Source organism: Limanda limanda, chromosome 3 (assembly GCF_963576545.1).
Source record: "Limanda limanda chromosome 3, fLimLim1.1, whole genome shotgun sequence".
Taxonomy (NCBI): domain Eukaryota; kingdom Metazoa; phylum Chordata; class Actinopteri; order Pleuronectiformes; family Pleuronectidae; genus Limanda; species Limanda limanda.
The window spans coordinates 30,842,694-30,870,037 of record NC_083638.1 but is presented as its reverse complement, the minus strand read 5'-3'; the positions used below and the strand labels follow the sequence as shown (position 1 = coordinate 30,870,037).

General features: G+C 41.5%; 1 protein-coding gene across 1 annotated transcript in view; it reads left to right on the top strand.

Annotated features, from left to right (window-relative positions):
- The first annotated feature begins 219 nt into the window (after nucleotides 1-219).
- LOC132998173 (mucin-5B-like) overlaps nucleotides 220-27,344 on the top strand; it is a 47,450-nt gene continuing 20,325 nt past the window's right edge. The window contains exons 1-30 of the mRNA XM_061067671.1: nucleotides 220-295; nucleotides 854-1,112; nucleotides 2,113-2,227; nucleotides 3,679-3,764; nucleotides 4,133-4,238; nucleotides 4,558-4,768; nucleotides 4,854-4,979; nucleotides 5,098-5,215; nucleotides 5,917-6,055; nucleotides 6,234-6,344; nucleotides 7,313-7,382; nucleotides 7,591-7,728; nucleotides 8,327-8,491; nucleotides 8,651-8,745; nucleotides 8,836-8,962; nucleotides 9,182-9,437; nucleotides 10,022-10,068; nucleotides 10,362-10,465; nucleotides 10,571-10,722; nucleotides 12,517-12,655; nucleotides 12,990-13,100; nucleotides 15,010-15,186; nucleotides 15,738-15,977; nucleotides 16,465-16,621; nucleotides 16,793-16,921; nucleotides 18,111-18,258; nucleotides 19,683-19,726; nucleotides 19,819-20,019; nucleotides 20,591-20,833; nucleotides 21,752-21,970. Coding sequence (XP_060923654.1) covers nucleotides 220-295; nucleotides 854-1,112; nucleotides 2,113-2,227; nucleotides 3,679-3,764; nucleotides 4,133-4,238; nucleotides 4,558-4,768; nucleotides 4,854-4,979; nucleotides 5,098-5,215; nucleotides 5,917-6,055; nucleotides 6,234-6,344; nucleotides 7,313-7,382; nucleotides 7,591-7,728; nucleotides 8,327-8,491; nucleotides 8,651-8,745; nucleotides 8,836-8,962; nucleotides 9,182-9,437; nucleotides 10,022-10,068; nucleotides 10,362-10,465; nucleotides 10,571-10,722; nucleotides 12,517-12,655; nucleotides 12,990-13,100; nucleotides 15,010-15,186; nucleotides 15,738-15,977; nucleotides 16,465-16,621; nucleotides 16,793-16,921; nucleotides 18,111-18,258; nucleotides 19,683-19,726; nucleotides 19,819-20,019; nucleotides 20,591-20,833; nucleotides 21,752-21,970 — 4,309 coding nt within the window. The remainder of the gene's footprint in view (nucleotides 296-853; nucleotides 1,113-2,112; nucleotides 2,228-3,678; nucleotides 3,765-4,132; nucleotides 4,239-4,557; nucleotides 4,769-4,853; nucleotides 4,980-5,097; nucleotides 5,216-5,916; nucleotides 6,056-6,233; nucleotides 6,345-7,312; nucleotides 7,383-7,590; nucleotides 7,729-8,326; nucleotides 8,492-8,650; nucleotides 8,746-8,835; nucleotides 8,963-9,181; nucleotides 9,438-10,021; nucleotides 10,069-10,361; nucleotides 10,466-10,570; nucleotides 10,723-12,516; nucleotides 12,656-12,989; nucleotides 13,101-15,009; nucleotides 15,187-15,737; nucleotides 15,978-16,464; nucleotides 16,622-16,792; nucleotides 16,922-18,110; nucleotides 18,259-19,682; nucleotides 19,727-19,818; nucleotides 20,020-20,590; nucleotides 20,834-21,751; nucleotides 21,971-27,344) is intronic.

The following is a 27,344-nucleotide window of genomic DNA, read 5'->3' as shown; positions in this document are numbered from 1 at the left end:
TTTCTATATTTATTTAAGAGGTGAGTCGTAGATTCTCTCTCTCTCTCTCTCTCTCTCTCTCTCTCTCTCTCTCTCTCTCTCTCTCTCTCTCTCTCTCTCTCTCTCTCTCTCTCTCTTTCCTGAAGCGGAAGCAGTTTAGCTCCACCTTGACTGACAGGCTATAAATGGATCTATCCTTCAGGTGAGTTCTATCATTCTGGGTCAGTCATTGGGACCAACATGGGGACTACAGGACTCCAATGCTCATTATGGCTCATATACCTAATGCTGCTTGTCGGCTCCCTCACTCAGACTGGTGAGTGATGAAATTTAAAAGACAATTGGAGCTAATCATTGAGAAAGCAACCGACTGATTCTACTGAAGTTTATTTTGTTGAATGGTGAAAAAAGAGAATTTAGTTATCCCATTTAAACCTGTAGCTGTAATTGAACCTTGTTTGGATAACTTCTACATTTACTTTGTATTTGTCTATTAAATAGTATGAGAAACTTTAGAAATATTTATATAAAATACATTATGTTTTTTTCAAATTTATTTCAGATATCAACAATAACTTTTAGATATGGAATATTAATGAATGGAAGATATCAACAATAGAACCAGTTTATTGAATAATAATATGTAATCTCTGGGTTGATTTTTATATTCAGTATAAGCTTTAATGGAGTGTCAGAACAAGCAGGTTCAGAATATCAGATAAAAACATTGGTAAAATTCCAAATGAGTATCTCTTCTGTTCCCTACAGCTCCTGCAAGCACGATAAGCGTGAATTCAGGTAACTTTGCAAATACCAAAAATGTATGTATTTGGAATTTTTTCAAAATGATGTTCTAATGTTAATGTTGTTTTAGCTAATGCATCTCACATCGACCGAGTCTGTACGACATGGGGACACTATCACTTCAAGACCTTCGATGGACGTTTCTTCCAACTCGCCTCCACCTGTAACCATGTCCTGGCCTCGGAGTGTGGGGGTGACTTTGAAAATTTCAACATCCAGTTGAGGCGCAAGATAAACGGCACATCAGTCACCATCAGCAACATCATCCTGAAGCTGGAGGGCACAGTGGTGGAGCTCTCTAAAAATGCAGTGATTGTCAATGACAAGATGTAAGTTCAGTCCAGACAAATGAAATGCATCCATCCGGGACACTCGGTATCCAATATGTTCAGTCATACTTTGTGTTGAATTTCTGCTGCAATTGTAGCGTTGTTCCAAAATTCTGGTGAAATTCATCACTCAAAGTAAAACTGAACAGAATAGCCCGAAGAGGATTAGAAGAAGACAATTTGAAATATCAACAATCAGCATGTCTTGAATAAATTATGTTGTATTGATTTTTATATTATTGAAATAGTTTAGTATCAAAATAAACAATTTTGTTTATAAAGGGGCGAAAAAGCACGTCAAGAGAGGGCGTTTGGAAACCACTAAACTCAATCACGCGAATAATAATCATAGATCACTTCAAAGTAAAATTATTGCCAACATTTTTTTTTTTATTATGATTGATCATCAAGTTACAACCCACACGTCACTTGGATGCACAAGTGTTTTATGCAATTGACAGGATTTCAGTGCCTCCCAGTGGCACAGAAGCAACAGCAGTAGACTGTGGCACTGTCCCTACATAAACTCATGTCAACATACAGGCGGATTTCCACACTGTAATAAAGTAAAGTGTGCAAACAACTTCTCAGTAACTCTTCATTCATCATCATTTCAACCTGATTTGATTACTATTTTAGTAGTAACATTGAAATAAATTATAAAAGTAATTTAATGGGCATTGGCATTAATGACGTTTTAATTAAACGTTTTACATTTACTGATATCCGCAATCATTAATACTTTAAGACTGTTCACTGCAGGAAACATCAAATAGAAGTAAGAACTACAAAGTTGTGTAGGTTCCAAACATTTGTTTCTGACCTGAAGGATGGAGACCACTGTAGGGTTCAGCCTCTTCCCGCAACTGCTATCTCTACAGTTTCCTCATGAAAAAATATTTTAAGGATTTGTTCTCGTCGACAGTTTAAGCGAGAGAGGTTTGCCTCTGTGTGTCGGCTGCTGCTCATTGTCTCACTAACTCTGTGCGTTTTGCTTTAGAGTGTCTCTGCCGTTCGTCACGTTCGGGGTGACTGTGAAGGGAACCACATCTGGGATCACTGTCGAAGCCAGGCTGGGAATCTTGGCCTTCTGGAACATTGATGACTCCCTGGATGTAGGGAGAACACCCTCGCACTTGCACACATGAACTTTTGCGCTCACGTGTATTTTGATAACATTTTAAACACGGAGGTTACTCACTGTGACCCTGCTGTAAACAGCTTAGCTCTTTTTCGTGTTTAGTTTTGAACGGCATAAGCCTGGAGCATAAGTCAAGACGTATGCATAGAAAAGAACATATTTGGTCTCAAACCAATTTACTTGTTAGAGGGATACAGCTGATGTTTTCTTTTCATGACTAATCTATCTCTCTAACAAGTGTTATCTGGACCACCACAGTCTGATCAAGCTTATATTTGCAACAGATACTCTACTCTTATCCAAAAGCTTCATATATAAGAACCATTCAGCTCATTGAGCCATTGAGAGCTACCGCAGTTGTTCACAGACCAAGTTGATAAAAGTAGACAATTAGATTAGGTGTGCACAGCAGCCTGCACTTTCTAAGAGTCCGAATGTTTGCTTTATGTCAATAGGTTAGAACCTGTATTTACCACTGTAGTGCTGTTTTCTGAATGTAAAGACATGTGCCATGAGCCATGACTGAGTCTTGAAGAATAATGTTTTATATGAAACATTTTACACGTGACAGTTTTGTTTGAGGTAATCAGTCACTCGCCCCTGTGGCAGAGTTCACTAAGGTCTGTTTTAACACAGACAAAGTTGGCTGAAAAAAGCAACAACCCAGGTAGCTGAGGTAGCAGTGGAAAGTCTGACAAATATTGATCCAGGCTCACTTAGAGAGTCACTAGGTGCATTTATGGAATACACATTGTCCTCGGCAGATCAACAAACAACAATTATCACTGCTTAATTGTTCTTGGTATTGTTGGGATTAGAAATTAGTGAAATTTACAGCTGACTCCTTTTATTAGCAGAGTAAATGACGCACTAGCTACAAACAAAATGTGTCTCTCCTCTATGACACCACACGCTGCTAACCAGGAAGGTGCTGTGTGATATATACCAGTTTCCCTTCTTTTTCTGGTATATGAGCTGTTTGTTTAATTCCCAAAATGGATTACACAGACAAAATCACACAATTCAAACTTTTCTACATAAATGGATTTGTATTTATATAGCGCTTTTCTAGTCTGACGAAGACCACTCAAAGCACTTTACAGTGCAGTTTCACATTCACCCATTCACACACACATTCATACAGTGCATCTACTTGCAGCACTTTGTTATTCTATGGGGGGCTATTGAGGGTTCAGCATCTTGCCCAAGGACACTTCGGCATGCAGATGGTTCAGACTGGGGATCGAACCGCCGACCTTCAGGTTGGAGGACGACCACTCTACCCCTCAGCCACAGCCGCCCTATAAACATAACATACCTAACATACTATGTAGCGATCCTAAAAGACATCCATGAATCATAAATGTGTAAATCTAAACTTGTGATCTTGGCAATCACTACTATATGTTTGGGCTCTGTTCACAGATCGAGATTGACAACAAATACAAGAGCCATGTCTGTGGACTCTGTGGAAACTTTGACGGCTCAACCAATGGTCCTAAGAAGGACGGTAAGATTCTTTGCAGGCTTATGGAGGGGAGCTCTATTTTCCATTCTGTTTGTGTGTGTAAATTATGCTTTCAGTGGAGCCTAGCTTCTCTGAACCCCCCTTTTAATTCAAACCATAAATATACACTGTAGCTTGCCTTCATGTTTCCAACTCTAGGAAGAGAGAAACAAATTTCACATTGACACTATTCAGTCGAAAAACAACTTGCTTTTCATATAGAAAACTGCTCTTCCTGTAATTTAAGTGGCAATTCTCATAAAAATGGCAACAAATTGAGTGAGATAGATACAATTAGTGACTGACTCTACTGTACTGTGCTGTAGGATCTGATGAGTCTGGTGGGTCTGATGAGTCTGGTGAGTCTGATGCGTCTAATGAGTCTGCGGAAGACTTTACTGAAGACTTCAAGGTGGATGATCCATCAGAGACGTGTGAGGAGCCTGAGCTGAATGCCGTGCAGAGCTGTGGAGATAAGGTATCATCCTGGATAGATGAGTTGAGATAGATGAGAACCTTGACTGGATGGAGCATGCTTTACAAAATACAACACGTTAATATTTAACTTGTCCAGTGAGACAGGTTCTTCATTTCCATAAAATTTTCTTATTTATAATTCAAACTTGCTCCTTCTTGCAAGCCAGATCAGTTATTACACCTCCCATCAGTGCATTGCCTCTTGTTCAACTTGTTATGTGTTCTCAGCTATGATGAGCAGTACAAGAGCAAGTCACAAATATCTAAGGAAGGGTACCAAAGAAGTTTTATTTACCCACTGTTTTTTGTTTTTATTTCAGGATTATTGTGACCAGATTTTCGTCACTGCTCCGTTCAGCGACTGCAAGGACCGTCTGGATGTGGAATCCTTCAGCAAAGTCTGTATGGCCGACTTGTGCAACTCTGCAAATGACAGCGACTCCATCCTCTGCCAAACCATCTCAGAGTACTCCAGAGAGTGTGTCCACGCTGGTGGCAACCCCCAGCAATGGAGGAATGAAAGTTTTTGCTGTAAGGGTGCTTATTTCTAATCTGCTAACTTGCTAACGGCTTGATTGTCTCTGGTACAGCAAGATTTACGTGTTTGTCTCTACAGACAAGGAATGTCCGAATGAAATGACATTCTTGGAGTGCGGCAGTGCATGTCCCGATACCTGCTCCACCCCTCAGGCCAGCCAGACATGTGACAGCCACTGCCATGATGGCTGCAGCTGCCCTGCCGGTATCCAAAAACATTTCATATATACATGATAATACCATATGTAAGAAAATGCAATCTAACATGTCACACACAAAATAAGCCTGACAATGAAGATTGCCATGTCCCTCCTCCCACTCAGGAAAGGTGTTTGATGACATCAGTGACTCTGGCTGTATTGTACAGTCTCAGTGTGCATGTCGGTACAACAACAAAGTGTATCAGTCAGGAGAGTCGTACACTCACAGCTGCAGATCCTGGTGAGACGAGAACTACATTTAACTTCATTGAGAAAACCAATTTTCATTGAATCGTTTTCACTTAAAAATACTGATTCCTCAATTGACCAAAGTATAATTAGGGTCTTTTCGTTTATTTTCTTTAATATAGTAGGCAAGAACCAAACATTTATTAAAAGTATGTTGCACCATAAAACCTGTTGGACGTTCAATGGTCCTTCATTCGTAAAACAAAAATTAAGCGATGTACAACATGATTTGGTCAAATGTGAGGGGCAGAACCTTATTTGACACTGAACGTGTGAAGAAGAGGAATTAATTTCAGAATGTTTTGAAATATTTGACTTACAGCTAAAGTAAATGATAGCACTCTGCCGATATCTAGAGTTTGTTCAAAGCATTAATATCCCACCTTTGTCGACTTACACCAACTGTTACTTTAATATATAGTAAGCCCCTACATTTCCTCCCTATTCACCGTTGATGTGGATAAATGTTAATTAGTTTGATTTGTTTCTCTAACCGTTCCATAATTAGTTTTGGCTGTAAGGAAGCCGGCTTAACTCTGATTACTGAAAAAAAGTGGAGCATTGTAGATTAGTTCTCAATATATTTAAAAAACTGTTGCTTAATCATGTTGAGATTACTTCAGGGAATTTAATTGTCATGACATGATAACACCACTGAAATAATACTGTGTGCGTGTGTGTGTGTAATGACAGTGAGTGTCAGGGTGGTAAGTGGAACTGCACTGAAGAGAACTGCCCAGGAACCTGCTCAGTGGCGGGAGGATCTCACATCAACACCTTTGATGGAAAAGTCTACACCTTCCATGGGGACTGCTCCTACACTCTGGCTAAGGTAGACACTGTCATCAGGATCACTGCCACATACACAACAGGGTTACACCTTATTCACACAACCCTCTCTACATGGCATGCACCACTCTGTACAGTAACAACAGAGAAATCTCATTGTGTCCTGAACCAGATTGGTGTTTGTTGTTGGTGATGAGCTTTGTTTCTTATGTGTGTTGCAGCACGCTGATGGCTCCCTATTCACTATGCTGGTGGACCTGCTCAAGTGTGGTAAATCTGAAAAACATACCTGCCTCAAGGCTGTGACACTGTCCTTATACAACAATTCTGTGGTAAGCTCCAGGCACAAGCACACGCACACATACACACATTGACATTTCATTGACTTACATTGATTTCCTGGAGACTTTCTCCAACCATAACCATAGTTTCCATCAACCTTATCCTAAGCTTGACTTAAACCTAACCTTAAAACCTTAAAAATGTCTTCAATGATTTTCATAATGTGGCTTGCTTCTTCATAAAGAGGAAAAGACAAGTCCCCATAATGTTACTGTGTAAACAGATTTAGGTCCCCACAACATAAGTAATACCTGGAAAACACAAGCATGCAAGCACACACACTGCCCACTTACCCAAAACCCTAAACTTAACAATCACAAGTAAATGTATAACCCCAAGTCTTACTTAACCCTAACTTAGAGTTCAGTCAGACAACTCATGTTTAAATGTTTTTTGCAACAGTAGAACAGGTTAGTGTTTGGCGTCTATGCTCCAACTTATTCACTCCCCCAGAATAAGAATATGATTACACAGATATGATGGGAGTGATGAGCAAATACTTGTAACCCCCCTCATCGGAGCCTAGGTGGATGATGAGGTGGTGGAGGGGCTGATGGGGCTAATGTGGGTGTGTATTAAAGATGGTTGTGGAGTGTGAGGTATGTCACGTGGTGTGTGTCACATGATTGGAGCAGCGCAGCTCAAGTTGGCTGCATGAACTAGCTCACAGGCCTCGCTCCACTGTGTACACACCCTTCCACACAGGCTAGTAATTATGCAGACTGGAAACACACTGGTGAACAGATCCAGGTCGAATGCAGGTACTTCAATAATATGTATACCCTGTCTGAAAAGGGGTGGGATCACAGTTTTGCAATTGATGGATTAACTGATATATCCCAATCCTCACCTACAAGGTACACCAAGCAAGTTTAACTTAGCAAAGCTTTAAACAGACACCAAAATTACCGTTGGACTAATGTTTGATGTAAACTAAAATGTGTCTTTCCACAAACAGGTTGTAAAAATCCACGAGTCCGGGCAGTTTTTTATAAACAACATCGCTTCTCAGCTTCCACTTTACACACGTGAGTTACTTTAAATCATACCAGAGTTTTTATTTTTTAAGAGTCATTTGTGGGGGCTCTAATCTACTTTCTTGAGTGCGGAAAAAAGATTAACCATGCTTTAAGAGTTTTTGAATTTAGGAGACACAGTAATTATGTTCAAATATCTTTGAATGACTGGACAAGTTGATGTAACACTGATATTTTCAATGTCTCTGAACTACTGCAGCGGATCTGGGTGTCTTCAAGCCATCATCCTTCTACATGGTTATAAGCACTAAAGTGGGTTTACAAATAATGGTCCAGCTGGTGCCTCTGATGCAGGTCTTCATTACAGCTGATCCTTCTCTCAAAGGAACAACCTCTGGTAGGACATTTTCCGTTAAGGTTTAATGGGTACTTATAATGCCTCTCTTTGTTTTTGTCATACATATATATATATATATATATATATATATATTATCTTACAATGTCAGATGTCCACATTACATTTGTTTGTAGTATTCAGAAAGGTGTTTAATGCACTGAGGGCACAGAGGACATCTCATCACTCACATCACTTTCTGGGGTGGCCACATTCTTCTTTCTGATTAAACACTTATGTGTTGTTAGCCACACTGAAGGCCCGCTTACTCAGCTGATGTCTCTGACCTTCTACGGTTTTATAATCAACCAAACGTATTTTTACACTTGCCCACCAACACACTTTCTAAATTAACATGTATTGATTTTGTTTCTTTCAAAATGAGTGAATCTTATTTTGGCGAGCTGCGTGCAGCACCTTAATGTATCCAGAATAAGTATAACTCCCTTAATCTGCTTTTTTACCAGTATTTACAAATGTCAATCAACCACTTGAATTTAGAAACAAACAGTGGAAAAGTGTATTTGTTTGTTATACTTCACCCATATTTTCATATGGGTAAATGTCTGTGTTTATGTAAATCTGTGATTTTATCCATTAGGATTGTGTGGAAACTTCAATGACAAGGTGACTGATGACTTCAAGGCGTTGAACGGGCTGGTGGAGGGCACCGCTGCAGCCTTTGGCAACACGTGGAAAACCAGAGCCATCTGCAAAGACATTCAAACAAATTATGGACACCCCTGTAGCAATGGCATCCACAAGGGTATACTCTCTTTACATGCTTTGTCATGGCACATCATATATTAGTTATCACATCATATTTTATTAAGGCATGCCATGCCATACAATGCTATATTTTAGAGTTAATTCAGGAATATGATGTTATTTAACAACTTTATTTCTGGATGTTTCTGTGTCTCAGAGAGTTATGCCCAGTACAGTTGCTCCAAACTGACGGATCCCAAGGGAGTGTTTGCTCCTTGCCACTCTGTCATTAGCCCCACCTCGTACAAAGATGTAAGTCTGCACACACAAAGCTGGAATGACAAATAAACTAAACGACCGTACCCTGGTTCATGTGTCTGTGCCCACAATGTCTCCTCGCAGAACTGCATGTATGACAGCTGTAACTGTGACAGCAGTGAGGTCTGCATGTGTGCTGCAATCTCCTCGTACGTCTATGCCTGTTCGGCGGCAGGAATCCACCTGACTGGCTGGAGGTCGACCATCTGTGGTGAGCGATACCAAGAGGGCTCCTTTGTTTTACTGTGGCAATTACTTTTGTAATAAACTTTTGTGATGATATTTTAATGTTGATAGGGACCATCTGAGACCTGGATGACTAAGCTGCACTTTATACTCTATGAGCCTTCGCTTTTTCCTATTTGCAACAGTGAATTTAAACTACATGAAAAATATAATTAATCTCTGACCTCTTTTTCTCTCCTACCAGGCAAATTCAGTGAATCTTGTCCAGCAGGAACAGCGTATTCCTATAATATGACCAGCTGCATGCGTACGTGCCGCTCCCTGAGCCAGACTGATTACTCCTGCCAGGTCGGCTTCCCCACAGTGGACGGCTGTGGCTGTAATGAGGGAACCTACTCGAATGAGGAGAAGACGTGTGTGGCCAGGTCAAGCTGTCCCTGTTATGATAGAGATTCCATTATTCCTGCTAAACAGTCTTTCACCAAAGACGAACACACATGGTAAGTACAGAGGGCAGCGGTGCCAACAGTTGAGTTTTAAGCAGCCAACAACAGTGTGTTTTATAGGTAACAATTACCAGAGGCAGCTGGTCAATAGGGGGCGTTAGGGTGCTGCCCCACCATTCTTATCATGAGGAAGAATCACATACACCCAAATTTGATAACGGCTAAGATTGAAAATAATATATGTGTATCTATGAAATGTGAACGATATATTTAGTGTGTAACATCTATAATGTGCAATTAAAACATTTTAAAAAGGTTGTACATTGTCTAAAGTAAGGGATGGGTGACGTATTGCAGTTCGCTCCTTTTCAATACAAGAGATAGGAGCCTTTTGGGCGCAGGAGAAATGCGCCCAGAGGCAAATAAAAGGAACTCTGAAAGTTTGTGCTGCGATGTGCTCAGTTTGAAACTATTTTTCACGATGCGCTGTGGAATACAATAAGTCGCCCATGTAGGGTAAACACAATTTAAATACACATTCGAACAGCAATACAAAATGTATTATACAGTATAGTGATGAGTGAGGGATTTCAAACACTAACTCTGTTTTCTACCTTCTCTCATACCTGTAATAACAGCTTCTGCAAACAAGGAATTCTCAGCTGCCAAGGAGGCCCACCTCAATGTAGGTTTGCACATGTTGACCCTTCAATTCCTTTAATTCAGATCACAGATATTAGCCTTTATTGAATTCAGCGATTGACTCCCACAATCTATTTGTGAATGAAATAAGGACCGATAGCTAAAAAGGCATTCTTTTCAAGATCATGAAATCCCCATGCAATAATTAAGCTATTAATGCTGAATTAGCGGAAATTGGTGAAGGAATTACACACAAGACAACTGGAAATTTTGACATGATCATAAGTCTGTTATAATGCAAATAAAGCTCAACTGAATTTGTTCTTTACTACACAGCCGTATGTACTTCCCCCATGGTATATTTCAACTGCTCCGGGGCTCAACCCGGGAAAACTGGTATTGAGTGTCAAAAGAGCTGCAGCACTCTGGACATGGCTTGTGTAAGTACAGTTAACACATATACACACTCACACATTTAGGCACACATGGAGATTTGCGGATCCTGTTTGCTGACTCCCTCTTATTGCTCTCTCATCTAAATATAGATCAGTACAGGCTGTCTGTCAGGCTGCATGTGCCCTGATGGCCAGGTATCAGATGCATTAGGTGGCTGTATCAATGAGACCAAATGTTCATGTGTTCACAACGGAAAGATCTACCAGCCTGGAGACACACTGACGGTCGACTGCAACACCTGGTTTGTACAGTGCTTTACATACATACCATAATACTATGTACCTGTATGGGAATACACACATTAAATATATATCTCCCAGAGCTTATGAACTACAGGGATTTGAGATTCTGAAGAAATTACACCAGTCAAGATATAAAATACATTACATATATTATTCATATAGAAAATATGTCTGTAAAAAACAACCGACATAATATTGCAAAAGAAAAGTGTGTAATCTAACACATGCATAGATCTCCTGTGTTATGTAAGAGTCATGAGTCATGTTAGGTTTTTCGTATAAAACCATGACTTTTCTCCTTGGTTCAAACTTTTATTATTACTTAGTATAATAATATAGCCTATAATATAACAAAATATATACTTCTTATACAGAACTTGATATTTTACTTAACAATAAACATTATAAAAATTGGAGGTTTTTTGACAAAAATTTCAATTACCGTAATCATTTTTCCCAGTGTATCTAAGATAGTAAAAAAAATGATTAAAAAAGAAATTCATCACACCCTCTCTTAACATTTGTTGTTACTTATATTTAACATTTAGCTTTTTAATTTGGAATGATAAAATAACACACCTGTATAATATTGATGGTGTTATTGTTTACTAAATAATTACTGATAATTTACTGTAGATGTATTACTGTATCTTCTTCCCATCCTTTTCATCTTGGATATTTTCTTTTACCCAGTTCTAGAACGTTATGTATTCCTTTAATTACATTAGTTCATGGTTTGTACGCGGAGACATGTAACCCATGTGAGTCTGGTTGTCCATATTGAAACTGTACACCCTCAAAGGACTTAATTTTTTTCAATTTATTAGCCACAAAATAGTATTTGAATTCTTTCAGACCATTTTTTGTCTTGAAAACAAATTGATTTATCAGATCATTGTTCTTCTCTGGGGACCATGTGATGCATCAATTTTGTGAGGTAAAGAATGGTACAACATAGAGTGACAGGTTCCCTCTGGTGTGTTGTGATGGTGAGCTGATAACCTAGTTCTGGTCTAGCGCCATGCAGACCTAAATCTTAGTGAAATGTGTTGTTGTCCAGCATTAGTTGTCCTGTGAGGAAGATCTACTTAGAAAGTAAGCCCTATCTTTTTTTAACTGACTCCCCCTACAACCAGTTAGGAAGAACCTTGCTCAAAGGTATGTGACAAAATAAGGACAGCACACATGGTCTTTAGATAACACAAACAAGTTTTAATTACCTAAATAGCATTAATGCAGTAAGTGTGTGCGTGTGTCAGTCTGTCAGTGAAAGAGTGACAGAAACTTGCAGGTCTTCTTCATGGCCTTCTGAGGCCAGCATGGTCAGTTGTGTTAAGCCCTAAAACAAAGAACACACAATTTAAACAAAGGGTCAAGTTAGGGTTACTGTACCTCTGAGGCTGAAAACTGTGCTCAAACAGACAGACGTCAGTGGTTCATATAAGCGGTTAACAAGCAATGTTGGTATAAATAATAAATAGTCAATAGGTCTATACATATTTTTCACAATCCAATGTTCACATATATCTAAATAGTTGCTTGATTTGGTGCGATCGAGAGGTGGTGAGAGTGCATTTGTTGCCATTGTACTCAAATCTGCACCAAGATTTTTGTATTCTTAAATCAAGAAAAATGAACGATGATAATGACAGATACTTGCTGATGATTCCTTGTAAAATATAAGTTCACCTAAAACATGCCCTACATTGCTGTAAAAAATGCAGTTTCTGTCATTTTCCTCTGCAGGTTTACAGGACTGAACGTTTATCTCTGGTGTTTGTTTGTCTCCACAGCTATTGCAGGGATAGGAAGTTCAAATGTACCGAAAAACTGTGTGATTCTGTATGTGGGATCTATGGAGATGGCCACTACGTCACATTTGATGATAAGAGGTTTGACTTCAGTGGACAGTGTGGATACACACTCCTCCAGGTAAAGTGGCAGACGGGTAGATAAGCAGAAGTTAAAGTTGAAATCCTTTAGATGTTAGCTCTGTGGAATTTAGCAGCAAACCTAATCACGGTAGCGCAAAATCTAATTTAATACAGCAGCAACATTTTCGTGGGCAACTATTTTCTCTCAGACATACAACATATGAGGTGCTCAGTCCTTCTCGTCAGTACCTGCAATACTTTAAACGGATGTGCCACTACCAATAACAGCTACTATTTTGACAGATATGTAGTGAATCTATATACACTGAGTAGCTTTTGTAACGTAAACAATGGTTTCCAGTAATTTTATTACACATCTTTGCTTTACTCAGGACTTCTGTGGGACTGGTCAGGGCAACGAAAGCTTCAGAATCATCACTGAGAATGTTCCATGTGGATCCACAGGAATTACCTGTTCCAAGACCATCAAGATCTTCCTTGGGGTAAACAACCTTAACACACGTGTGCATGTGCATGTTCTGCCTCAAACACTAGATCACAACCTTAACCACTAGGGTTAAGCTAGGACTATGGATGACATTCTAGCAGGCAGTTGCTTCCCAGGTTTCAGCAGTGGTGTATAAAGTACTTGAAAGCCATACTTGAGTAAAAGTACAGATATCTTACTTGAAAGGGACTCCGGTAAAAGTAAAAGTCACCTGTCAGAAAATGACTTGAGTAAAAGTCTTAGAGTTGCTCATATTAAATGTACTTAAGTATCAAAAGTATCTGGTGTTGAAATGTACTTAAGTATCAAAAATAAAAGTACAAGTACCAAAATTAAAAATGCTAAGTGCTTTTTTATAGTAGGCCTATACAGACACAAAACAACCCAAAATTGTTCAGGTCAAGATTTATTTCAGCTGACTGAAAAATTATAGCAACACTATATATATATATATTGTATAATTTTACAAATTTTTAACCCGAGATGCTGAGGTTCAAAAAGTATTGGACAAGTGCATCTGAACTTCTAGAGACAACAAAGAATCAACACAACAGAATAAACAAGTGCCTCTTGATTCTACCTAAAAACACTAATAGACCAAATGAACCTTTTGTGTCTATTAGCTGTATTTTGTAACTGCCTTGATGTTTACCTGCCTGTATACCTGCCCGCCAGCTTGTCCAAGCATCTACATGTAAGCCTGTTTATTTATCATTAGACTATCTTCACTGAATGGGCCTGTGTTTGCATTTGTTTCCAGCAGGGTGACAATACACCTGTAGGGTATCTTGCCTGTAGGGGCGACAAAGTGAAGACACAACCCTGCTTGAAGTTGTACACATTAGCCAGTTTGTACAATATATATATAAAGACTCAACAGCTTCTAAGTTGTGTTGAGTCAGCACAAAGGGCGACTAAGGATTGGAATTGGCAATATATAGATATATAATATCTTTGCAAAAATTATATTGGCATTATAGTGAGTGGAAAACTGGGCCTGATTACCCAGGGTTCCATTTGGCGAGGTCCATTAAAAAACCTGAATTGTGTGCGTGAATATGCAGAAGTCCACGACACAGTGTTTGTTTTTGGTTGTGTTGGCTGAAAGTTGTTTTTGCGTTTGCTTATATAATTGGTTGTGTTGTTTGTTTTTCAATCTCAACTTGTTTTAAATCTGTTTGTTTTGTTTACCTGGACGTGTAAGACTAAGTAGACACGGCCAACCAATGATAGTCTATTTACCAACAGTTTTTGTTTAAACCAAATACTTCCAATATTTTCTTTAAGAAAAGTTAACCACTTGCTGCTTCGAGCTATGTATTTATGTGCAGATGTTGACACGAAGCAGGAAAGGGAAAATGAATGTGAATCGAAAAAGGAATACCTTCAAAAACTTATGTAAAGTCACCTAATAAAAGCCCTCAAAAAGCCAATTCATTTGCCTGAATAATAATCCTTACAATTTCAATAGGGCCTCACGTCTGTCAGTGCCTCTCAGTGCTCTTGCCCTAATAATAAAGACTGAACCGAGCTCCTGCAGGAGCAAGAGAGCGAGAGAGAGGTGCGCCGTGCGTAAAGGTGCACGTTGCGCCAACCTCCGCTGCTCAAGTAACCAGCCAGTTTTGCGAATGTAAGAAGTAGAAAGTACAGATATTTGTGCTCAAATGTAGCGAGAAAAGTTAAAAGTCGTCAGGAAAATAAATACTCAAGTAAAGTACAGATATGTGAAAAATCTACTTAAGTACAGTAACAAAGTATTTCTACTTTGTTATTTCCCACCACTGGGTTTCAGGAACATAAGTCAGAGTTATAGGGACATTTTTTTAAATTATCGATTAATATATGATAACATCTTGAACGTCAACTTCCTGTTGCAGTAATAACTGCATGTTTGATACCCACAGGACAATGAATTCCAACTTAAAGATGACAACTTCCAGGTGATAAAGGGCAGCAGCAAAGTGTTACCTGCTCAGATACGCAAGATGGGTATTTACCTAGTGGTAACGATCAAGGCAGGACTTGTGCTCATGTGGGACCAGAAGACCAGTCTTTTCATTAAAGTCAGCCCAGATTTCAAGGTAAGTCTATGTTACAACTAGTTATTGCAAAAGTTAAAGTTACTTAAACAAATTCTATTCAGTCTGGCTTATTGTCAGGATACATGAAAATCTTCCTGGACCTATCGGGTCATGTGATTTGAAAAAGCAACTTTTGCAATATTTTTGACAGTGCATTTTAACAGGACAGTATGGTAAGTAACGCAGAAATATCTTCAGAGTATTTGTTTGAAACAAAAGAGCTAAAAGGAAAATGAAATTTGGACGACAAAATGCTCAGAAAAACAAATTTAAAGTTTAAAGTTGTAAGTTTTGAATGTGTACCTAGCCTCAAGAGAAAATTAACCACTTCAACTTTAAATTAGATTTTTTTTTTTATTCTCTATGTACATTTTTTAACATTTTTACACAGATGATCTTGTGTAAATATCCTCCTTTAAAGACAGGACGCAATTGAATGGGGGCAAATGAAAAAGGGCCAAATGAAAATGTCACACAGTGACAACAAACATATCACATTCTATCATATATCATAAATGTCATTGTAAATGTCATTGGTTCCTCCCTCCCAGGGTCAAGTCTGCGGTTTGTGTGGAAACTATGATGGCAACAGCAAGAATGACTTCACCACAAGCTCTCAGGGGACCGTGGCCGATGTTCTCGAATTTGGTAACAGTTGGAGGGTTTCCTCCAGCTGCCCCAGCGCCGAACTAATCAGTGATCCCTGTTCCTCAAATGGCTACCGGGCAACATGGTCACAGAAAAAATGTAGCATCATAACCAGTGTCACGTTCCAGAACTGCCATTCACAGGTAACCAGTGTGATAACAAACATATTTTATATTATAGATTTGCACAAAACTATTATAATTTATGGGACAGTTTGAGTGGTCATCAAGTCTAGAAAGAGTTAAATAAAAAACAGAACCTTTACCATTTTACAAATTGTATTGTGCCTTTGCAGTATTGGGTCAAAATACTCTTTGCTTATTGTGTTGGTCAGACAGGTGGTCTGCCAATCTAGTTACAATATGAAAAAATTATAATTTGGTCCGTAGCAAGGTATCTTAGAAACTATATGCTTGACTGTCAAGTATTTGGACTGGACATTTACTGTCCCTAGTTGATGATTCCATACAATTTTGGTGATTTCTGACTTTCTACACCACCATCACCCCAGTATTTCTGGTAAGATACTGGTGTCACTGCTGCTAATAATAATGTTAGCATATTTTAACATTTAACATTTTGGTTACCCTACACTTTTTTTGCTTAACATTCAAGTATTGTGTATTCAAGGTTGACCCTGGACCATACTTTGATTCTTGTGTGAGAGACTCTTGTGCTTGTGACTCCGGTGGGGACTGTGAATGTCTCTGCACTGCTGTGGCTGCCTATGCCAAAGCTTGTAATGAAGCTGGAGCATGTGTTAAATGGAGATCTCCAAAAATGTGCCGTAAGTTTGGTCATCATTACACCAGAACATTTTGAACTACAGGATTTAAGGATTTAGGGGATCTCTTTGGTGCTAAAAAGAAACCTTAAATTGTGTGTTTATCCCAAAAATAGATAAATATACATCATATTAAGTGTCACAAGCTAAGCTAATGCTCATTTTGTCTTTCAGCTATTTTCTGTGACTACTATAATGATCCTGATGGTTGTGAGTGGCACTACAGGCCTTGTGGAGCTGCCTGCATGAAGACATGCCGAAATCCATCAGGAAACTGTTCCAACCTCATCACTGCCCTGGAAGGTGCATTAGACAGATCTCTTGGCTTAAATCTTGACTTGACCCTTCTTGATTAGATTTGTTTGACTCTTTGATTGGGCAACTGTGGCTCAAGAGGACAGGCACGTTTCATACTCAGAGGGTTGGTGGTGTGATCCGCGGCCCCTACAGTAATAACAGTATATCATAAGGGTAAGGTCTCCTTAGTCAAGAGACTGGGCCTACAGCTGTTCCCAACAGGTAAAGGGAAAAGTCAACTCACCTGACTTCTCTGACCCACTACAGTTTAAACAACAATTTGTTTGAAATGACGCCATAATATCAACACTGATCAACAAATAATTAACACTTTCGTTCATTAAGTCAACTCGTCTTACACACTTACACACACACACACACACACAGAGACACACAAACAGTCTCATCAGACATATGTGTAAACTCTGACTGGATAAAATCAACAGAATTAGTCAATGAATTGAGAGATGTTGATGGTGCGGGTGCTCGGTTTGGCTGGAATCGGTTGGCAGTGTGCAGCGCAAATTATAAATACAGAGAGGAGCACTAAATTAGGAGCCAGGGACTGTTTATGTTTATTTATCGCAAGTCCTTCAACAATATTATCGCATATCACATGTTTGCCTAATATCGTGCAGCCCTACTATACTTGGCTGTTTCATGAAAGTGCCCTTTAAAAAAAACACTAGAACTAGGTCTCAACTCAGGGGCCCTCAATAGACGACGCTTCAAGATTAAGTGACACTACAAGTGTGACTTCATCGTTATTACTTCAGCTCAGAAGCTTCTTATGAAAATACAGATTTGCAATGATTGAATTCTGAACCATGTATGCTCGGGCAGCCAACCATATTGGTTTGTCATCTTGCCATGCTAATTGATCAGAAATTAAACATGGTGGTTGATTTGTTTTATTCTTTTTTATTGCAATCAAGACAAAATAGTAATATACAAAATCTGATATTCAAACCTAATATTCTGCTGATCATGTATGTTGATGAACAATAATCACTAGAAGGTGATCACTCAGAAGAATTTGAATTCAAAATGAACTGTAGGTAGACTACTTGATCACTATAACCAAATTATTTAAGCAGCATTTGCGTTAGAAGGATTCTGTCCCAAGCTTTTTGATCCATATAAATGGTTGATCACTGTATCCGTCATCCCTATATCTACCTTAATTGCTTTGCAGGTTGCTATCCACATTGTCCTCCAAACCAGCCATACTTTGATGAAGACACCATGAAGTGTGTTGAATGGAACCAGTGTGGCTGCTATGATGATAGAGGTACCCATTACAGCGTTGGAGATGAGGTTCCATCAAAGAACTGTCAAACTTGGTACGTTTCATACACTTGGAATGATTAATCTCAGTTGATGACACCTCAACGCAAAATGGCCCAACAAATCTCTGTGTGAAAGGGATACTCTGGGTAGACTCCATAGCTAATTGTCGAGATTTAACCTGGAGATCATGCCTGAGTAAGGCAATGATGGGTGTGCAGGAGGCCACTATTGTTAGGGTTTGTTTTTCTGTTGGACCCCAAAGCAGACACTGACGGTCAGGTTTGAACAAAAGGAGAGTTTTATTTGAACAAATAACGAAGGCAGGCTGTGGCGGCAGGGTGCTGGCTGGCTCGGATATCCACGGGGGAAACGAAGATGAGGAATAGCGGCAAGACACACGGGAAGACTGGGTACATGGAGGAAAAGTACACGGATTAGTACTTCTTTAACGTAAAGAACACGAGGACCATGAGATCATGAGAGCGTGCTCTACCGAACGAGATGGAATAATCTGGCAGCGTATTGAGGTGAAGACCAGGCTTTGATTGTGAGGTGATTAGATGAAATGAGAGCGGATGTGCCTCGTCAACTGCAGCGAGGGAGCCAGCCACGCCCCCTGCCACACACACAACCTGCAGAGGAAGAACAGAAAGGGGAGGGGGAGAGAGAGAGAGAGAGAGAGAACAACAAACAAACCAACAGATTCATCACAACTATCTCACTTCAAATCATTCATGTCAGATTTCACTGATGGAAAGAAAACATAGAAAAAACAACCTGGAGTGGCTATCAAGGATAAATAAATATACTTTCTATCTTCTTTCATTACACAGTTTAACAAAAATGTGGGAGGATATGAATAGAAAATTACCAAGAATTGTCCAAGTGGACAAATATGCCCGAAGCATTTCAGACCTGTTGTAAAGAAATTTCTTGGAACATGACTGAATTGTAATGGTGACTTTATGATCACTGTTTAAATGAGGTATGTATTTATTGTATTTAGTGGCCCGCAGATTCAAAAAAATGTGCAATTGTGGAAACCAACTGCATTTTCCAGTCATTATATCATGCTGTGATAACTTGTTTATCAGCCATGGTAAAACAACTTGAATTGTGTGTCTCCACTGAATTCGCTTTTAAAAGAGAGAAATAATGATACATTTGTGATGAACGTGAGAAAGCTGAAGAGCTGTTAACTATGGCAATACAGCAGACATGTAATCTGCGACTTTAAGTAGTATTTACAATTGTTTTCATGTTGTTTTGTTCTGTCACAATTTTTTCGAATTTTATAATCTGGATAACTTTCCTCCAAATTGAACATCAACCAATTTATGCAAAAATATTTACTTTTTGAGATATGCAGACCTTGTTAATGAAATGGCATGATTTATAATTTGGACCCGAAAGTTTGCAGTTTGTGCATGATATGTCAAAAGCAATGAAATGGCATCTGTATCCCTGTGTTCCAAAGCTCCTGTAAGGTTTCCGGAATATCATGCAGCTACAACATGAGCTGTAAGTACGCATTTTTTTGACACACAGACACATGCACATACACAGAGACACATTACTATTTGCCTTAATAAGATGATACTCTTGTTTTGCAGCCTGTAAATGCTTCGTAAATGGAAAATACTACAGATATGGTGAAACCATCTACAGCACGACAGATGGGCTAGGACACTGCATTACAGCTGAGTGTGGGGCCAACGGGAATGTAAATAGGACAGTCTACCCTTGCTTAACGACCACCACGCCTGGCCCTACATCAACGCCCTTTACGTTCAGCACAGGTGGAACAACGACAGGTATTACTATCTACGCAGCTCAGCGAATACATTTAACTGCTATTTAACTATTTTCTTTCGGTATGTACAAGAAAAATAAACATAAAGAAAAAAATATATATGGTATTAAATATTCTATAAAAGTCATACAATAAGTGTGCATATAAACATTGGTTGTAAAAAAAACTAACTTCCACATCAAAAATGTTTTATTCTATCACAGTTGGACCAACAATATCAACTATATCCACCACTCGTCCAGTGACAGTTTCTACCACAAGTGTTGTTGAGACAACAACCACAGGGCCTGTTGTCACAACAACAAGCCCAGAAACAACAGTCGTAACATCAAAACCAACTGTAAGTACCACCACTACAGCAGCTCCAACAACAGCGGAAGGAACTACAACCTCAAATGGGACGACCAAAACCCCTCAATCCACTACCGGTCCAGTGACAGTTTCTACCACACGTATTGTTGAGACTACAACAACAGGGCCTGTTGTCACAACAGCAAGCCCAGAAACAACAGTTGTAACATCAAAACCAACTGTAAGTACCACTACCACTACAGAGGCTCCAACAACAGCAGAAGGAACTACAACCACGGCTGGGACGACCAAAACCCCTCAATCCACCACCGGTCCAGTGACAGTTTCTACCACAAGTATTGTTGAGACTACAACCACAGGGCCTGTTGTCACAACAGCAAGCCCAGAAACAACAGTCGTAACATCAAAACCAACTGTAAGTACCACCACTACAGCAGCTCCAACAACAGCGGAGGGAACTACAACCTCAGCTGGGACGACCAAAACCCCTAAATCCACCACCGGTCCAGTGACAGTTTCTACCACAAGTATTGTTGAGACTACAACCACAGGGCCTGTTGTCACAACAGCAAGCCCAGAAACAACAGTCGTAACATCAAAACCAACTGTAAGTACCACTTCAACTACAGCAGCTCCAACAACAGCGGAAGGAACTACAACCACAGCTGGTACGACCAAAACCCCTCAATCCACCACCGGTCCAGTGACAGTTTCTACCACAAGTATTGTTGAGACTACAACCACAGGGCCTGTTGTCACAACAGCAAGCCCAGAAACAACAGTTGTTACATCAAAACCAACTGTAAGTACCACTACCACTACAGGAGCTCCAACAACAGCTGAAGGAACTACAACCACGGCTGGGACGACCAAAACCCCTCAATCCACCACCGGTCCAGTGACAGTTTCTACCACAAGTATTGTTGAGACTACAACCACAGGGCCTGTTGTCACAACAGCAAGCCCAGAAACAACAGTCGTAACATCAAAACCAACTGTAAGTACCACTACCACTACAGGAGCTCCAACAACAGCTGAAGGAACTTCAACCACGGCTGGGACGACCAAAACCCCTCAATCCACCACCGGTCCAGTGACAGTTTCTACCACAAGTATTGTTGAGACTACAACCACAGGGCCTGTTGTCACAACAGCAAGCCCAGAAACAACAGTCGTAACATCAAAACCAACTGTAAGTACCACTTCAACTACAGCAGCTCCAACAACAGCGGAAGGAACTACAACCACAGCTGGTACGACCAAAACCCCTCAATCCACCACCGGTCCAGTGACAGTTTCTACCACAAGTATTGTTGAGACTACAACCACAGGGCCTGTTGTCACAACAGCAAGCCCAGAAACAACAGTCGTAACATCAAAACAGACTGTAAGTACCACCACTACAGCAGCTCCAACAACAGCGGAAGGAACTACAACCTCAGCTGGGACGACCAAAACCCCTAAATCCACCACCGGTCCAGTGACAGTTTCTACCACAAGTATTGTTGAGACTACAACCACAGGGCCTGTTGTCACAACAGCAAGCCCAGAAACAACAGTCGTAACATCAAAACCAACTGTAAGTACCACTTCAACTACAGCAGCTCCAACAACAGCGGAAGGAACTACAACCACAGCTGGTACGACCAAAACCCCTCAATCCACCACCGGTCCAGTGACAGTTTCTACCACAAGTATTGTTGAGACTACAACCACAGGGCCTGTTGTCACAACAGCAAGCCCAGAAACAACAGTTGTTACATCAAAACCAACTGTAAGTACCACTACCACTACAGGAGCTCCAACAACAGCTGAAGGAACTACAACCACGGCTGGGACGACCAAAACCCCTCAATCCACCACCGGTCCAGTGACAGTTTCTACCACAAGTATTGTTGAGACTACAACCACAGGGCCTGTTGTCACAACAGCAAGCCCAGAAACAACAGTCGTAACATCAAAACCAACTGTAAGTACCACTACCACTACAGGAGCTCCAACAACAGCTGAAGGAACTTCAACCACGGCTGGGACGACCAAAACCCCTCAATCCACCACCGGTCCAGTGACAGTTTCTACCACAAGTATTGTTGAGACTACAACCACAGGGCCTGTTGTCACAACAGCAAGCCCAGAAACAACAGTCGTAACATCAAAACCAACTGTAAGTACCACTTCAACTACAGCAGCTCCAACAACAGCGGAAGGAACTACAACCACAGCTGGTACGACCAAAACCCCTCAATCCACCACCGGTCCAGTGACAGTTTCTACCACAAGTATTGTTGAGACTACAACCACAGGGCCTGTTGTCACAACAGCAAGCCCAGAAACAACAGTTGTTACATCAAAACCAACTGTAAGTACCACTACCACTACAGGAGCTCCAACAACAGCTGAAGGAACTACAACCACGGCTGGGACGACCAAAACCCCTCAATCCACCACCGGTCCAGTGACAGTTTCTACCACAAGTATTGTTGAGACTACAACCACAGGGCCTGTTGTCACAACAGCAAGCCCAGAAACAACAGTCGTAACATCAAAACCAACTGTAAGTACCACTACCACTACAGGAGCTCCAACAACAGCTGAAGGAACTTCAACCACGGCTGGGTCGACCAAAACCCCTCAATCCACCACCGGTCCAGTGACAGTTTCTACCACAAGTATTGTTGAGACTACAACCACAGGGCCTGTTGTCACAACAGCAAGCCCAGAAACAACAGTCGTAACATCAAAACCAACTGTAAGTACCACTTCAACTACAGCAGCTCCAACAACAGCGGAAGGAACTACAACCACAGCTGGTACGACCAAAACCCCTCAATCCACCACCGGTCCAGTGACAGTTTCTACCACAAGTATTGTTGAGACTACAACCACAGGGCCTGTTGTCACAACAGCAAGCCCAGAAACAACAGTCGTAACATCAAAACCAACTGTAAGTACCACTACCACTACAGGAGCTCCAACAACAGCTGAAGGAACTTCAACCACGGCTGGGACGACCAAAACCCCTCAATCCACCACCGGTCCAGTGACAGTTTCTACCACAAGTATTGTTGAGACTACAACCACAGGGCCTGTTGTCACAACAGCAAGCCCAGAAACAACAGTCGTAACATCAAAACCAACTGTAAGTACCACTTCAACTACAGCAGCTCCAACAACAGCGGAAGGAACTACAACCACAGCTGGTACGACCAAAACCCCTCAATCCACCACCGGTCCAGTGACAGTTTCTACCACAAGTATTGTTGAGACTACAACCACAGGGCCTGTTGTCACAACAGCAAGCCCAGAAACAACAGTCGTAACATCAAAACAGACTGTAAGTACCACCACTACAGCAGCTCCAACAACAGCGGAAGGAACTACAACCTCAGCTGGGACGACCAAAACCCCTAAATCCACCACCGGTCCAGTGACAGTTTCTACCACAAGTATTGTTGAGACTACAACCACAGGGCCTGTTGTCACAACAGCAAGCCCAGAAACAACAGTCGTAACATCAAAACCAACTGTAAGTACCACTTCAACTACAGCAGCTCCAACAACAGCGGAAGGAACTACAACCACAGCTGGTACGACCAAAACCCCTCAATCCACCACCGGTCCAGTGACAGTTTCTACCACAAGTATTGTTGAGACTACAACCACAGGGCCTGTTGTCACAACAGCAAGCCCAGAAACAACAGTTGTTACATCAAAACCAACTGTAAGTACCACTACCACTACAGGAGCTCCAACAACAGCTGAAGGAACTACAACCACGGCTGGGACGACCAAAACCCCTCAATCCACCACCGGTCCAGTGACAGTTTCTACCACAAGTATTGTTGAGACTACAACCACAGGGCCTGTTGTCACAACAGCAAGCCCAGAAACAACAGTCGTAACATCAAAACCAACTGTAAGTACCACTACCACTACAGGAGCTCCAACAACAGCTGAAGGAACTTCAACCACGGCTGGGACGACCAAAACCTCTCAATCCACCACCGGTCCAGTGACAGTTTCTACCACAAGTATTGTTGAGACTACAACCACAGGGCCTGTTGTCACAACAGCAAGCCCAGAAACAACAGTCGTAACATCAAAACCAACTGTAAGTACCACTTCAACTACAGCAGCTCCAACAACAGCGGAAGGAACTACAACCACAGCTGGTACGACCAAAACCCCTCAATCCACCACCGGTCCAGTGACAGTTTCTACCACAAGTATTGTTGAGACTACAACCACAGGGCCTGTTGTCACAACAGCAAGCCCAGAAACAACAGTTGTTACATCAAAACCAACTGTAAGTACCACTACCACTACAGGAGCTCCAACAACAGCTGAAGGAACTACAACCACGGCTGGGACGACCAAAACCCCTCAATCCACCACCGGTCCAGTGACAGTTTCTACCACAAGTATTGTTGAGACTACAACCACAGGGCCTGTTGTCACAACAGCAAGCCCAGAAACAACAGTCGTAACATCAAAACCAACTGTAAGTACCACTACCACTACAGGAGCTCCAACAACAGCTGAAGGAACTTCAACCACGGCTGGGACGACCAAAACCCCTCAATCCACCACCGGTCCAGTGACAGTTTCTACCACAAGTATTGTTGAGACTACAACCACAGGGCCTGTTGTCACAACAGCAAGCCCAGAAACAACAGTCGTAACATCAAAACCAACTGTAAGTACCACTTCAACTACAGCAGCTCCAACAACAGCGGAAGGAACTACAACCACAGCTGGTACGACCAAAACCCCTCAATCCACCACCGGTCCAGTGACAGTTTCTACCACAAGTATTGTTGAGACTACAACCACAGGGCCTGTTGTCACAACAGCAAGCCCAGAAACAACAGTCGTAACATCAAAACCAACTGTAAGTACCACTACCACTACAGGAGCTCCAACAACAGCTGAAGGAACTACAACCACGGCTGGGACGACCAAAACCCCTCAATCCACCACCGGTCCAGTGACAGTTTCTACCACAAGTATTGTTGAGACTACAACCACAGGGCCTGTTGTCACAACAGCAAGCCCAGAAACAACAGTTGTTACATCAAAACCAACTGTAAGTACCACTACCACTACAGGAGCTCCAACAACAGCTGAAGGAACTACAACCACGGCTGGGACGACCAAAACCCCTCAATCCACCACCGGTCCAGTGACAGTTTCTACCACAAGTATTGTTGAGACTACAACCACAGGGCCTGTTGTCACAACAGCAAGCCCAGAAACAACAGTCGTAACATCAAAACCAACTGTAAGTACCACTACCACTACAGGAGCTCCAACAACAGCTGAAGGAACTTCAACCACGGCTGGGACGACCAAAACCCCTCAATCCACCACCGGTCCAGTGACAGTTTCTACCACAAGTATTGTTGAGACTACAACCACAGGGCCTGTTGTCACAACAGCAAGCCCAGAAACAACAGTCGTAACATCAAAACCAACTGTAAGTACCACTTCAACTACAGCAGCTCCAACAACAGCGGAAGGAACTACAACCACAGCTGGTACGACCAAAACCCCTCAATCCACCACCGGTCCAGTGACAGTTTCTACCACAAGTATTGTTGAGACTACAACCACAGGGCCTGTTGTCACAACAGCAAGCCCAGAAACAACAGTCGTAACATCAAAACCAACTGTAAGTACCACTACCACTACAGGAGCTCCAACAACAGCTGAAGGAACTACAACCACGGCTGGGACGACCAAAACCCCTCAATCCACCACCGGTCCAGTGACAGTTTCTACCACAAGTATTGTTGAGACTACAACCACAGGGCCTGTTGTCACAACAGCAAGCCCAGAAACAACAGTCGTAACATCAAAACCAACTGTAAGTACCACTTCAACTACAGCAGCTCCAACAACAGCGGAAGGAACTACAACCACAGCTGGTACGACCAAAACCCCTCAATCCACCACCGGTCCAGTGACAGTTTCTACCACAAGTATTGTTGAGACTACAACCACAGGGCCTGTTGTCACAACAGCAAGCCCAGAAACAACAGTTGTTACATCAAAACCAACTGTAAGTACCACTACCACTACAGGAGCTCCAACAACAGCTGAAGGAACTACAACCACGGCTGGGACGACCAAAACCCCTCAATCCACCACCGGTCCAGTGACAGTTTCTACCACAAGTATTGTTGAGACTACAACCACAGGGCCTGTTGTCACAACAGCAAGCCCAGAAACAACAGTCGTAACATCAAAACCAACTGTAAGTACCACTACCACTACAGGAGCTCCAACAACAGCTGAAGGAACTTCAACCACGGCTGGGACGACCAAAACCCCTCAATCCACCACCGGTCCAGTGACAGTTTCTACCACAAGTATTGTTGAGACTACAACCACAGGGCCTGTTGTCACAACAGCAAGCCCAGAAACAACAGTCGTAACATCAAAACCAACTGTAAGTACCACTTCAACTACAGCAGCTCCAACAACAGCGGAAGGAACTACAACCACAGCTGGTACGACCAAAACCCCTCAATCCACCACCGGTCCAGTGACAGTTTCTACCACAAGTATTGTTGAGACTACAACCACAGGGCCTGTTGTCACAACAGCAAGCCCAGAAACAACAGTTGTTACATCAAAACCAACTGTAAGTACCACTACCACTACAGGAGCTCCAACAACAGCTGAAGGAACTACAACCACGGCTGGGACGACCAAAACCCCTCAATCCACCACCGGTCCAGTGACAGTTTCTACCACAAGTATTGTTGAGACTACAACCACAGGGCCTGTTGTCACAACAGCAAGCCCAGAAACAACAGTCGTAACATCAAAACCAACTGTAAGTACCACTACCACTACAGGAGCTCCAACAACAGCTGAAGGAACTTCAACCACGGCTGGGACGACCAAAACCCCTCAATCCACCACCGGTCCAGTGACAGTTTCTACCACAAGTATTGTTGAGACTACAACCACAGGGCCTGTTGTCACAACAGCAAGCCCAGAAACAAC